The 15,036-nt window shown below is 44.8% G+C and overlaps 1 protein-coding gene across 9 annotated transcripts in view; it reads right to left on the minus strand.

Moving 5' to 3' along the window:
- FAM13A (family with sequence similarity 13 member A) overlaps nt 1–10,553 on the minus strand; it is a 137,661-nt gene extending 127,108 nt beyond the window's left edge. For 3 of the 9 annotated variants that reach the window (XM_064449933.1, XM_064449938.1, XM_064449932.1), the window contains exons 1-3: nt 10,433–10,548; nt 7,994–8,183; nt 2,466–2,675 (exon numbers count right to left, since the gene is read on the minus strand). In XM_064449933.1, coding sequence (XP_064306003.1) covers nt 2,466–2,675; nt 7,994–8,183; nt 10,433–10,459 — 427 coding nt within the window. In that variant the 5' untranslated portion in view covers nt 10,460–10,548. Of the gene's footprint in view, nt 1–2,465; nt 2,676–7,993; nt 8,184–10,432 lie in introns of those variants that run through there. The other 6 variants (XM_064449937.1, XM_064449935.1, XM_064449934.1 and 3 more) reach the window with 6 other exon arrangements.
- Between the last annotated feature and the right edge of the window lie 4,483 nt (nt 10,554–15,036).

The raw sequence follows: 15,036 nt of genomic DNA on the forward strand, positions 1-15,036 counted from the left end.
TCTCTTCTTCATAAAAGGGCAGATAATTTACTCTTTGGTTTGGTAACAAAGATTGTACCTGGAATTAAAAAGTGTTACAGCTACAGGTAAAATTTGTAATTTTCAGTCCAGCTATTTTTAACTAGAGGAATCACTCCCTAACCATTTTTATAGGAAGTAAAGCAATTGTGTGGTATTCTCCGGCCAAGATCCCAGCTGTCTTAGAAAAACACTGATACCAATCCCTGAAAATATTCCAAAGGAACTCTAACATAATCACAAAAACTCCATTTCCCATGCAAAGCTTCAACAGGAAAGAATACAGAGGTTGTAACAGAGCTTGTAATTGCCTTCACTCTAGACAAGCAGTGAAGTGTCTCCAGATTCAGTTATTTTTTAATAACCTGTTGGCTCAGAAACAGCTTGACCTACTTTGTTCATAGTTTACAAAAAGAACACCCATGCACGCACCCTCTTGGTACCATTTTGCAATTAATACCCTTGTACATACTTTGATAAGTGAGTAGATAACGTCTCCAATCCTGCATAGCTGGTTGATGATTTAACTGTAAACAAAGGCCCATCTAGCACTTAAGCTAATCTGAACCCGATGAAAGTCATCGGTGCCTTTCACAGAAACTCATTTATGCTGTATTTTCTAGGGCATGAAAAAACCCTCAGCTTTCTTCAAAGCTTTACAAAAGCCTTCCCCTTGCCACAACAGCCAATCTGGTATTTTTCAAATAAGACTTTTTTTTCCTTATCAAAATTATAACGGGACTATAACTAGAGCTTATTGTGCAATACAGGAACACTTAGCTATGAAGACACGTCACAGTTGGACTGACTTTAGCAGAACTGGGTTCATAAGTTACACCAGTAACTTTTGAAAGAAGAAAGCTTGGTGGGTAAATCTGCAAAGTAAGGATATCTCTCTCATTTCCATAGAAAAGTACGGGGGGGATTTTGCATTTCCTGTCAGAAGCAGGAATGAATGAAACTTTCCACGAAGAGCACTGTTCATAAAGTACATCAGTAGTTCCTGGTGCAATACACCGATATGATCTTTGTAGGGACATGGATGTAGAACAGTGAAGGTGTGACTTAAACAAAATTTCCACTTAAGTGGTGATTTATGAGAAAGAACATAATTAAATACAGCTCATGAGTCAGACCTGGTGAAATCTAAAAGACCCAAAAGAAAGCACAGGTATGACCAGAAAAAAGGGACTTTCTAAAACAAATGACCTTCCTACACAACACTTCCAGGACCCTGTCCTTGGGCCCCAGACAGCTTTACTAAGCGAAGAAAGTATTTCACACAGCCCCCACACAATCTGATTACAGCTAAAATGGCTGCACTCAAAGGAAGGTACAGAGCTCTTCTCCAGTGCGCCCTCAACAGTTTGTACAGTCCCAAACAGGAAAAAAAGAAAAGACAGGGTCATGTTCACCTTCCTCCAGGCAATGACTAAACCTTGTCTCCACCGCAAGAAAAGCAGAAGGGAGACCTCAGGACAAGAGTGTGAGAACTTTGCACTGTCTTTCACTAGAGATGCATGTCAGGGTGCATGTTCCTCCTTTGCATCATGCATCGCATTTGCCTCCTTTACTGTAAGAGAAGTTCCCTAGTAACATTTACACACTCACTTTGCAGCTTCTTAGGAAGACAGCAAGAAGAGGCATCGATCTCCTGCACCAAGAGAAAAGAACTGCCACTGATCCACATGGTCAAGGAACAGGGCCAACTACCACCCGTTCCACAGAACAACACGGACTGTCTGATACAGTTGAATTAGATTGAGAAATCATTCGACAGACAGTTGTGCAAGCTTCAACTTTCTAAAGCAGAATTGATGTGCTTTCTTATGGTTGATCCACCACTTGAAGGCGGCAGTGGTGGGAGGAAAGAAAGAAAAAACAGAGGTTGTCTATGTTGTGTGCTATGACGGTGAATAAAAGGTAAAGTCTGCTGTTACTTGCAAACTGGCTCATTTTTTGATGGGCAGTCATACTATTTAGTGAGAAGTAGAAATTTACACAACATATGCTTTGGGCCCAATAGATATTCAATTTGATTAGCAGATGAAGTTGTTATAACTTTTCAGTCCATTAGAAAGAAGTTGCCAGAAACCACCCTAGCAAAACAGAAGCAAATCTGTGTCCTAAAAAGACTGCAGCTATTGTCTAACAAGCTTGCTCAAAGAAACCAGCTGACCATTTCAGTTTATATTCAGCAGATATAACTGGACTAGAAAATCATAAATAGTCCAGACTTCACCAAACACATAAGAAGCAATTTTCTGGCTCTTGTAACAGAATTGCACATCTGTGAGCATACTGGGAGCAGGTGAGAGCTAAAGTCAAAGGAAATGCAGAACAAGGTAGGTAAACTAAGAAACAGAGAGTATCGGTTATGGTCACTGCACAGCCAATTATCTAGAAAGAACGCACACTGAAGGATGGAGGTTTTACCTCTTACTTACCCTGGTAAAGCTGAATGAACCTGGGATGTAAGGCAGAGGTGATAATCCCATCTGGCAACTCTCTCAAAAATAATTTCAACAGGCTGGCTGCTGAGTACACATCACCATCTTTAACAAGTTCCACCTCTTCTCCACGCTCGTACTGCAGACGCAGCTGTTCTACCATTTTCATGCTGCCGTTTACCCTGAAGAGGCCTTCCTGTGTCATACCTGTAATTACATATTGCATATGAGATTGATCTGAACTAAGACATCCCAGTGATATGATGAAATAGATATTCTAGTGTGAATACACTTGTAGTAATACAAAGGAGGGCAATTAATACAGCACAGTTAAAAAAAAAATACTGGTTTCCCACCAGAAGCCCCCTCTAGTCAGGTAATTGGATTAGGATGATTAACAAATACTAACAACCAGATCTTGAGGCCTCGGATACTCTCTGAGAACCCACAAAATTGAGTGACATTGCTGTAACCTCAAACCATGCAGAAATCAATCAAGACAGCCGCTTTTTGTATTGGTATACTTCAACAGAAAAGAATCCAGATTCTACAAACCAGTTCTGTTGCTTCACTTTCACAAGTAGCCCATTACCTTGAGCGGGATTCTGCCAAATTCACGTATGTGACCACTTCCAGCTTCACGTTTTAGGGTAACAGATTCTTACAGTGACCATCACGAAGCAAAAACATCTGAATATGTGCTGATTGCAGCAGTAACTCCATAATGAGCGCCGCAACTTTACAATAGCAGAAAATCTCAGTGAGCAATGTGTATTTTGGACAGCATGAAGCCCAAAGTATTTCACAATGAAAAAGAAGAGATATTAATCACTTCAGGCCTGAGACCCCACACCCAGTGAAGGAGATGCAGAAAGAAAGAGGTTTCCACGGAGGAAGCCAGATGAATCATACTGTATCAGACACCACTTTCTAGGCATATGCTGAGATTCAAAACTTTCAGTAAAGTGCCTAAAACTGAACTCAAATAAATTTTTCTCTTGAACATTTTTCCCACAAAAATTCTGCCTTCTCTAATACTGTGTCTATAGGCCTACTTATTCTTCTTCAGAAGCATAACACTGAAAGGATCAAAATATATATGGTTTTCATCAGTTCAGAGTAGACATCATGAAATAGCAGTCTGACAGAATGCTTCCAGTCCAAGAAATCAATATTGATGCAGCAGAGTCTGTAGAGAAATAATCTCTTTTATTGGACCAGAAGACAGACTGATCTAGTAAGGGAAAAAATATGGACAAGCACTTAAGCATTTCACTTGACTAATTTAAGATACTGCTTAGAGATCTACTCCTGTATTCACAACAAAACACATTCTTATGTGGCATGCTATACTGCCATCTTGGGGGCAGCACAAAGCACCACATCTCAATAATTTTAATTTCTACAGCACTAAGCGAGCAAAGGACACAGTCTTCACACAAATAAAACTCCCTTTCCTCTTCCTCAGTCATTATGGAAATAAAGAGAGGCTAGAACATTCTGGTAACAGTAATCAGATACTACTAAATTCAGCATAGGAAAATGTGGCTTCACCTATAAACTTTAAAATAGGCAGCTTAATGCAAACTTAGTTCAAGGACGTAGCTGCCCAACAGTCAGCTCAGCTTTTTCAAATGGGTAGTCAGCTCCTCACAAGCTAGAAGAGAGACTCTGAAATGGTCTGGCTTTAAAAAGCCCTACAATGTCTACTAGAACACCTTTGCAGAACAGGAACTGTAAGACAATACTGAGCAAACAGTAATGATGATTCACAGAACACTCTGCCTCCAAACAGTTTGAATTCATACCTGGCCTCTGTTAAAAATGTCTTCACAGTTAACTTCACCATTAATTCACAAAAATCTTAGGCAAGCACAGGACATCCATTTCAAGACCTTTCCACGTAAGAGGGCATCTTTGAGATCTTGCTTGCACTTTTGAGAAAGAGAATGGATTGTATCTTTATCAGGGCTGAAAAATCACCTTGGCATTCAGAAGCGCAGCTAATCTTGCTGTAAAGTAGAGGACTTGGCTTGTTTAGTTCATATCTGGGACACAGTCATGTGGGATTCAGATCTTTTTATGGAACACAGAGCAAAACCCACATCTTGCAGTCAAGAGTGTTTGTAAGGTTCTGGTTTTGATTAAACCCTAAATAATGCAAAAACTTCCATCCTTGCTCTTTCAGTGTTCTGGCAGACTACTCCAAGACAAGTTGAAGTAGATCAAGCAAGATGCTGCTGTGTAAAGGTAGGATCATGTTGTAAATTTGCACTGTACCTTAATCCAAGCTGACTTTCAAGCCATGTTTGCATAGAATAGAACAACAGAATTGCTTAGGTTGGAAAAGACACTTAAAATCAAGTCCAACTGTTAACCAAACACTGCCAAGTCCACCACTAAACCACATCCCTAAGCACCATATCTACATAGGTTTTAAATACCTCCAGGGACGGTGACTCAACCACATCCCTGGACAGCCTGTTCCAATGTCTGACCCCTCTTTCAGTAAAGAAATTTTTCCTAATATCCAACCTAAACCTCCACTGGTGCAACTTGAGGCCATCTCCTCTTGCCCTATCGCTTGTTACTTGGGAGAAGAGACCGACACCCACCTCGCTACAACCTCCTTTCAGGTAGTTGTAGAGAGCGAGAAGGTCTCCCCTCAGACTCCTCTTCTCCAGGTTAAACAGCCACAGTTCCCTCAGCCGCCCCACAGAAGACTTGTGCTCTAGACCCTTCACCGGCTTCATTGCCCTTCTCTGGACATGCTCCAGCACCTCAATGTCCTTCTTACAGTGAGGGGCCCGAAACTCAATGCGGTATTCCAGGTGCGGCCTCACCAGTGCCGAGTACAGGGGCTCGACCACTACTCCTGCTGGCCATGCTCATTCTGCTACAAGCCAGGGCAATGTTGGCCTTCTTGGCCACCTGGGCACACTGCTGGCTCATATTCAGCTGGCTGTCAACCGGCACCCCCAGGCCCTTTTCCGCCGGGCAGCTTTCCAGCCACCCTTCCCCAAGCCTGGAGCGTTGCATGGCATTGTTGCAACCCAAGCGCGGGACCCGACACTGAGCCTTGTTGAACCTCATACAACTGGGCTCAGCCCATCGATCCAGCCTGTCCAGGTCCCTCTGCACAGCCTTCCTACCCTCGAGCACGTCAACTCTCCCACCCAACTTGGTGTCACCTGCAAACTTCCTGAGGGTGCACTCGATCCTACCGCCCAGATCATTGATAAAGATACTAAACAGAACTGGCCCCGCTACTGAGCCTGGGGAGCAGCACTTATGATAGGCCGCCAACTGGATTTAACTCCATCCACCACAGCTCTTTGGGCCCAGCCATCCAGCCATTTTTTTACCCAGTGAAGAGTATGCCTGTCCATGCCACGAGCAGCCAGTCGCTGCAGAGGAATGCTGTGGGAAATGGTGCCAAAGGCTTTACTAAAGTCTAGGTAGACAACATCCATGGCCTTTCCCTCATCTCCTAAGTGGGTCACCTTGTCATAGAAGGAGGCCACATTAGTCAAGCAGGACCTGCCGTTCATGGCCCCTTGCTGACTGGGCCTCATCGCCTGGTTGTCCTGTACGTGCTGCGTGATAGCACTCACTATGATCTGCTCCATAACCTCCCTTGGCACCGAGGTCGGGCTGACAGGCCTGTAGTTCCCCAAATCCTCCTTCCGGCCCTTCTTGTAGCTGGGTGACATGTTTGCTAACCTCCAGTCAACTGGGACCTCCCCAGTTAGCCAGGACTGCTGATAAATGATGGAAAGTGTCTTGAGTGTCTTGGTGAGCACGTTCACCAGCTCCCTCGGTCCCCTAAGGAGGGTCCCATCCAGCCCCATAGATTTGTTGGTGTCCAAGTGCTCTAGCAGGCTGCTAACCGTTTCCCCTTGGATTATGGGGGCTTCCTTCTGCTCCCCATCCCTGCCTTCCAGCTCAGGGGGCTGGGTACCCAGAGAACACCTGTCTTACTCTTAAAGGCTGAGGCAAAGAAGGCATTAAGTACCTCAGCCTTTTCCTCATCCTTTGTCACTCTGTTTCCTCCTGCACCCAATAAAGGATGGAGGTTCTCCTTGGCCCTCCTTTTGTTGCTCATGTATTTATAGAATTCATTTTTATTGTCTTTTACAGCAGTAGCCAGATTAAGTTGTAGCTGGGCTTTGGCCCTTCTACTTTTCCTCCTGCATAACCTCACAACATCCTTGTAGTCCTCCTGAGTGGCCTGCCCCTTCTGCCAAAGGACATAAACTCTCTGGGTTTTTTTCCTGAGTTCCAGCCAAAGCTCTCTGTTCCACCAGACCGGTCTTCTCCCTCGCCGGCTTGTCTTTCAGCACACGGGGACGGCCTGCTCCTGTGTCTTTTGGAGCTCCTCCTTGAAGAATGTCCAGCCTTCCTGGCCCCCTTTGCCCTTCAGGCCTGCCTCCCGAGGGACTCTGTCAACCAGGCCCCTAAGCAGGCCCAAGTCTGCCCTCCGGAAGCCCAAGGTGGCGGTTCTGCTGGCCCCCCCTTCCTTACTTCTCCAAGAATCAACAACTGCATCATTTCATGATTGCTGTGCCCAAGACGGCCTCCAGCCATCACGCTCCCCACAAGTCCTTCTCTGTTTGCGAACAACGGGTCCAGCGGGGCGCTTGCCCTAGTCGGCTCCTTCACCAGCCGTGTCAGGAAGTTATCATCTTCCACACACTCCAGGAGCCTTCCTAGACTGTTCCCTCTCTGCTGTGTAGTATTTCCAGCAGACATGTGGTAAGTTGAAGTCCCCTACAAGAAGAATCTATCAGCTTCTAAGGGTCTATCAAGATACAGACATAGAATCTAAGGCTCTGCAATTGGATTATCATTACTGATTAGCTAAAAGAATAACCTCAGGGTAAAATCAGATGGAGCTTCTTAGAAGATGAAATTACCTCCATAAAATGTTTTCCATTGCTGAATAACTGCCACAGAATACATCTGTGCACCAATGATGCTCTAGATTTCAACAACAGGAACTAAAGTCATATTAAAATGAATGCAAAGAGAAGCTAAGAATTGGACACCTACTTCCTTGAGGGGATTAATAATAACTGGAGTTTATCTGAAAAGCTGTAAGAACATGTATTCCTATTCAGTAATGTTTTCTGATGGGGGCGTGTGTGTACACTTGATTATCTCTATATGGATTCTTATATCTTCTTACTCTCAGAAAGTGATAAAGACAAATGTTTTGCAACTAGAAAATGATATAAACCTTCACAAATGAAATACATTTAATTTATAAACTGAGCAGCTTGTTTATAAGAGTTTGCTGCCTCATAACACCATAGTTTACCTTTATAAGCATCCTATGAAAAAGAAAGTTCAGCATCAAGGCAGAAAAAAAAATAAGCAGCAAACTACACATAGTAATATTCTTTGCCTGCGGTTAGTCCCACAACCTTATTTAGCCCCTGTAATGCAAAAATAGATGGATCCCTCCCTTTGAAGAGTCTTACACAGAGAGTGCTACAAAGCAGAAGTGACTCCATTAAGCTTACCATGCTGGGTGAGGTACTCGACTATATTCCACACAACTATTGGGATGCCATTTTTGCTCAGTCCCTGCTGCTGGAGCTCCAGCAGACTCACACCAAACACCTTTGGACAGGTCGTGTCCCTCTGCTTGTTCAGTGGAAGAGCGGCTATCTTTTTCATGTCCTCCTTCAATTTCACAGCCGATTTGCCTTGCTTAAAAGAACAGAGGAAACAGGGTGCATTAGTCCCATTTGCTGCAGGTTACATAGGCACAACATAAACACATCCATCAAAACTGGCTCCAGAATAAGGTTTTGGTCTTACTTCCTTTTAATCCACAGGAAAATCTCTGTGAAATAGGAAAATAAAAATGAACAGAGAAAAAACTAGAAGAGTAACAAACAGGAGAAGAGTTTAAGTAGTCTGTAGTTAAGATAAGGGAGAAAGACACACTTTTGTATGCAAGCTTGTTACTAGAGTAACCAGTAATTCGGAATCGCAGGAGACCGCTGTTGTAACTCATGCAGTTCACACAGGTTACAAAAGCCACTGGACATACATGAACACAAAAACTTCCAATACACCATCATCTAACAGGATGTCTGTCAGAGTCTGGGAGAGTACCTTGGGGAAGGTTCACTGCACCCTTCTTCCAGATGCTGTTCCCTAGGGATTAATTTTGGCCACTGTTAGGGGAGATGGATCCTTATGAAAGATTTTATGCTATGTTTAGTATATGCTAAGTCCGAAATTTAATTACTGAGCTTTTAAGGTTAGAAAGGGACTGTGTAATTCATCAGACATAATAAGGGGGGTGGATAAACCACTCCACAATAAACTCTTAATTGCGTATATCTCATAGATTCTTCTGGAGGCACAATATTCTCACAAGTTTTGAGTTGCAGTGACAGAGAAAACATAAGAGCATAGCCAATAAAACCCAAGGGAATAACGTAATATAGGATTAATGTATAGAATCAGTAATAGGCAGAAATATAAATCAGCACACAGTATTGCACATTTGGAAAGACAGCTCAAGGCAGAGCAGCAGCATCACCTACCACAGTTGTGATCTCCATGCACACCTAAGCATTATTTGATTAATACAGACAACACGGTACAACTCAGCAAACCTCACTCAAAAAAACCCCTAAGTTTTTCTGTTGATGAATGTCCTCATGTTTCAGACATCACGCTGCAGGAACCAGGGGTCACTGCTACCATGGAGTTCAATCTGTGTAAGAAGTCCACTGCTAGTGTGATGCTTAAAACTGAACTTATTCCTACTGTGTTTTATTAACAAACAGGTAGGAAAAAACTTACACATAGAGAACATTGTACAGTAACATAAAGAAGTGCTCAGACTCTAGCCTAGGTCTTGGTGCATTAAGACAGACTTTAGCAAGACATACATCTTTTACATGCGTCAGTGTTTGAACTGAAATTTGACTGACTTAAAGAGAGATGTTCCCATTCAGGGTTAAATGAATAATATATGATTTTTTTCACTCCAGGCAGACACATGCCAAGGCAAAAATCATGTAGCCTGGGTTACATTCAGAAGACCGCAAAAATCCTTTGAGCAGTTTCTGAGCAGCTGGGATATTCAGAGAGCTTTTCCAATTAAGGCCTCAAATCAGCCTCACAGTCTTGCTCAGTTACAAGGTTTCCAGCCTGTTTCCATTTCAGCATTTGAAAACCTGAGTCATGGAGCTGGATTTACTTGGGGAAATTAATAATTTAAATTTGCAAGAAAACCAAGATACATTTCCCATGTCCACAGGAACAGCAGAGAAAATTTTTGAGCTTGTTTCAGGATTTGGAGAGGATGCGCTAACACGGAACAAAACATTACATGTAGTTCTCCAAAATACACATCTAACCAAAATCAAAATGAAATCATCGAAACAAAGAGTTCAATGTTATATCATCTTACACATGGAAGGCCTGATTTTACACAGGGAATATTTCTCCAAATATTAATGCAACTATTACTGATCGCCAAGACTGGAAAAAGCAACTACTTCATCTCTGCAGGATACCGCCGCAACGTGCCGCCCAGACAACGCGACTGGAGTTGGGAAAAGGCTATTTATATGCCACAAGGACACACTTTTTCAGCTCATCCAACAACCTAAACACTGGGAACGATGCAGCGCAGTTGCTCGCTGGCATTTTTTTAAAAATGGGAAGAAAACAAAAAAAACCAAAAAGCATGGAATCGCCTTTATCAGTCAGCATTCCCCTCTCCCGAGGGAGCGGCCGCTGCCAAGAGGGAGCAGGAGAGCGCGCGGGACGAGGAGGCGGCGGCGGGCCCGGGCCGGCCTCTTCCCGCCGCCCGGCGAGGGACCCCGGCGGCGGCAACCCGCAACTAGCCGCCCCCCGCTCCCCACCGCGCTCCGCAGCCGCTGGCCCGCCAGCGCCGCCCCGCTCCCCGGCCCGGCCGCCCAGCCCCTACTCACGCCTATGGCCAGCGCCCCGGCCCCCATGCCGGCCGGCGGCTGGGCCGGCTCCCGCAGCCCGCCCTGGGCACCCGCCTCCGCCCGGGCTCGGCGGCCCCCTCAAGGCGGGAGGCCGGGCCCCACGGTGCCGCCCGCCCCACCGGCCCGCCCCCGCGGCCTGCGAGGGGAGCGGGGCCTGCTCCGCCCGCGGCGGGCTCTGCCGGGAGGGCTCTCCCTCACCAAGGCTTCCCGGGTCGTGGCGGCCTAGGGGCAGCCCTCCCCCCCGCCCCCCGCCCCGGCACCTCTGCGACCCCCGGCTAGGCAGCTGCTGCTCGCTGCCGAGCGGCTGTGTGAGCGTCTGGGCTCGGTTAGAACCCGGCCGCCACGAAACCCACGTTTAGCCAAGTAACATTAGCGGGGCTGCGGGGAAAATTGCAAGCGAGTGTTGCTCTCGCACCCTCAAAGGTTAACAGAGCCGGCCAGCATGGCCTGGAGTGAAGTCAGCGAGGCAAAACAATCCCCTGTGCCAAGGAAGCCTCCGACGGCACGGCCTGACGTGCCAGGGCCTAGCAGTGTGGGACGCAGTGCAATATTTAGCCTGAATTTAGAAAGCATGAAGCAGTATAGACATAATCCCCCAGTGATTTTCCATCGAGAGATAAGTTGGTGAAACAAGAGAAAGGTTAAAGTGAAAAGGAGATGGCGGGGGGTACACCCCTCGGAGGTAGCGCCTGCTAGCAGTCACGTCATGGCAGCGGCTGGAAGAGGAATTCATTCCCCCAGCTCCCTGCTCCCAGTCACCGCAGGCTGGAAGCAGAGCTTATCATAGAAATTTAAAGCACATTGCAAAACAGAACTGTGGAGTTGTGGTGTTTCAAATGTTTCACCCTTTCTTGTGGAAGAAAAGCATGTACACGCATGTTTATTTTGGTGTCTGCTCAGATGCAAGGATTGCTCAGCAGGACTTTGGCATCGGGGTAGAAGCAAAGGTCTTTGGAAAGTGCCTCTCAGAAATACCTGCCTCTGGTACAGGGACAAAAGAAAGTCTGTCCAAGTAGAGAAAAAGGGAGGAAGAAGAGCATTTTATCAAGCTCTCCCTCAGAGGGAAAATGCTACCTGCAGATTTGAGTTTTCATTCACAATTTATTTTGTATTAAGTAGTGCAATGAGAATATCCTTCATACTCAGTTTCTGTTTTCCTCTCTGATCCAGTCTAACTCCAACTACCTTCCCAGAGTTAGACTGTGGCATTAGCACTTCCTTTTAAGTCCACTATGGGACTCTCAAAGTGAGCTGATGTAACATCTTCCTCCTCCTCCTCTATCCCCCTCTTTACTGTAAGCCTCTAACGTGCTTTTCACATAAATCATGCACAGCTTTCTTCTTCTTAGTCCTAACTGCAGCTTCACAGTAAAACCCAATGGTATGCTTCAAACTGTAATCTGGAGAGTGAACAACGGGAAATTGCAACTCCCTGGAGACTTTGGGGGTGAAGAGTTCAGACATGAACCCATAGAGAGCAGCAGCTATGGCATTAAGGCTTTTATAAACGTATGGTGACAAGCAGCAGGTACATTCTCGTTCTATAGAAAGCAAGATCAGAAGACAAGCGCTAGCGGCAGCAGCCCCAGAGCCAGTACCCTGGCTGCAGTACAGTATTTTTCTACCACAGCCATTTATCAGAGCTGGGGAAGTCACACTTCTGTTAAGTCATTGGAGCGCTTGGGGCTGTGACATGCTGGTAGCTTTTCTCTGGGTTAATAAAGACACTTCTGTACTTGCTTAAAGTCTTGATAGAGCTGAAGGCCAGCATGCTTGTCTCCTGTGTGGCAGAAGAATGGAAACCGGACTGAAACTTTCTCAATCCCTTTGCTTCTTCCTAAGTTTTCCTCATCAGCACCCCACAGGTCCAGCTTCTCCTGTGCAGGGCAGAGTAAGGTTTACTTGAACTTTCCTTAACCACAGCCTAAGAAATAAGTGGGTTCCTTCCTGCACCTTCCACCCTTCCCAGAGAGACGTGTTTCTATATACCCTGATCTTCCTCCTCTCCCTTCACTGAACCACCGCCCTTCAGGATGACTCTTCAAAAGAAGAGTGTGACTGATGGGGAACACCAGTGTGTACTTCTGGCACCACAGAAATCAGCCAAGATGTGCTGTGGTTATTTGACTCTAGGTTGCACCCTACTCAGGAAACCTTCATTGTTTTCCTGTAAGCAATTCAGAAAAACCCCTAAAAACCAAATAATCAGAAGCAGTCATGCCTATCACAGAGAAACAAAAAACTCCCCAAACCCAACAACAACAAAGCGCACTTCTGTATAAGTTCCCCTTTATGCTATTTCATGGTCTCTGGCTAAGGTGTTGTGTCAAGCACTGGCTCTTACCTTTTCTACTCCTGAGGAATTTTATACCACAGGGGCAGTACAACTGCGGGATGAATATTTATGTAACTTGTCATAAATGTGTCTACAGCCATGAGAGCTCAAATCAGAGCAAACGCCTTGTGAAAGACTGACAAAAAGTCTATGAGACCCTCAAGTTGAGTATCACTTTGCTTTTATGACATACCATGCCTACCTACCTCTGGTCACACAGTTGTTTCCTATAGTTCTCAGCTGGACTGTTATCATCGGTGTGCAATTACTCGATGACTTTTTAACATGCCTGTCTTTTAAGGGGGGCAACAGAATATATTCTTTGGCTGAGATACACACCTCCATCGTTTAATCTATAATTCCATGTGGCAGCTAAAAGCTAATGTAAAAACACTGCAAAGGACAAATAAGGCATTTAACCTCAGATGTTGAAACAACATTCCCACAGGGGAGAAACTGGGGTAGTGTTAGAAGTTCAAAGGAACATCCTCATGCCACTTCTGTGAATAATCATTTTATCTCTGCTATGCAATATGTTGCTTTAACCTGACTATTATTCATCATTTCCACTCTGACATCAGAATTCAGCATTCATTTCACAACAGCCCGCATAAAAGCAGGCTGCTGTGAAATAAGTGTCTATTGCCAGCTCTGCCATCCTTGGACATTACTCTGTTTTCTCCTGGCTAGCCCAAGTAGCCAGCTGCAGGACGTTTGCCGTGACGTTCCAGGACACTCCTGAGAAGGCCAGTCCAACTAAACATGGGGCATAGTCCAGTGACCAGCATGGTGTAAGACATGGCAGCTGCAGGTGAGAGAAGGAGACAAATCAAGAAATCAAGAAGCATGCAAGAGCAGCTGGAAATTGCCAGAACAATGCATCTGGCTGACAGGTTCTTCTACCATGTGTGACTAACTGGAACTTCTCCCCCAAAAAGCAGTAACAAGACACCTTTTCCTAAAAAAAAACCCAAACAACAAAACAAAACAATGAAAAGCACGTGATTCACTTCAATCAAGACATGTATGTGAAGTATTGAAGTATTATTGAACTGGTTCAGCATAGTAAAATACAACTATAAGGATAACGAATCAAAGAAAACCAAATAGCTATCAAATAGCTGAGTACAACATTAATGTATACTTAAGCAGCAGAGTTATCAGCCTACTGAATCAATGAGAAGGAGACAGTCATACTAATTACAAAGTTATTTAAAATAATACCAGGCTTCTTCAGGCTTACCTAATTACAAAGTTAAACACATACGTGCAAGACTGACATTTGAAGGTTTGCTGATCTGAGTAATTTTGCTGTGCAGGGAAACAGTACCATTGCAGGAGTGTGTGATAATTTAGGTTATGATCCAGGGAAAGCTGGCTTTTTAGAATAGCAACAGAGTACCAGGAGTAGTAGCGCTGCTGCTGCCACCCCAGCTCCTGGCTTGTAGCATAATGCAGGAGTGTCACCCTCCTCCCCAAACCAAAACTATATGACAGCAATTAACTTTTGTCCAGGCAAATCGCTATGCCTGCATGAAATCATACTAAAAATCACCGTGGTTGTTGAAGGGAGACTTGTTAAAGGGAGACTAAAAGCATGAAGTGTGTTATGCAATTTCTGCCTAAATGCCCAAATGTAGTGGAAGCTGCCCTGCAGCCAAACTGCTCCTGAGGATTTAACTCCTCAGTAACACAGCCTACTGCCTGCTTCACAAAGAAAGATGCATAGAGGCTGGCGATGGTGCCAGCACTTGGGCTCAGCCTGCCAGTGGTCAGGGTTAGCGACAGGGTACTCCATCTGGCTTGCCTGGGAGCCAGCACTGAAGGACACAAAAGAAATATAAATAAATAAACTAACTTCTCCAAGCAGCTGGATAAAATGCTGCCTACTCCCCAGATGGCTCCAATGTGTTCATCTTTCCGCATACCTTTGCTTCTTAATGATAATGCCTGCCCTTCAGTAACACTAAACCAAAATACACTGGGTTTTGGAGTCAAAAGAAGGATCACTTTACCCAGGATGTTGTTCCTGTAAACAGATTAAGCGTCTTAAATATCTAAAACGAATATAAAAGGATTTTTTTGTTTGTTTGTTTGCTTTTATGAACAAATACATGGCTACCTTGTACTTCTGCATGAAAACCAGAAAGTGAAGGGTACTAGAAACTAGTTCATTTCCACTTCGTTGCATTGACCGCATGGAGAAACACCGAAAGCCACTGGGCGGAACATGGAGGACAGAAAATTA

Source organism: Phalacrocorax carbo, chromosome 4, assembly GCF_963921805.1.
Source record: "Phalacrocorax carbo chromosome 4, bPhaCar2.1, whole genome shotgun sequence".
Classification (NCBI taxonomy): domain Eukaryota; kingdom Metazoa; phylum Chordata; class Aves; order Suliformes; family Phalacrocoracidae; genus Phalacrocorax; species Phalacrocorax carbo.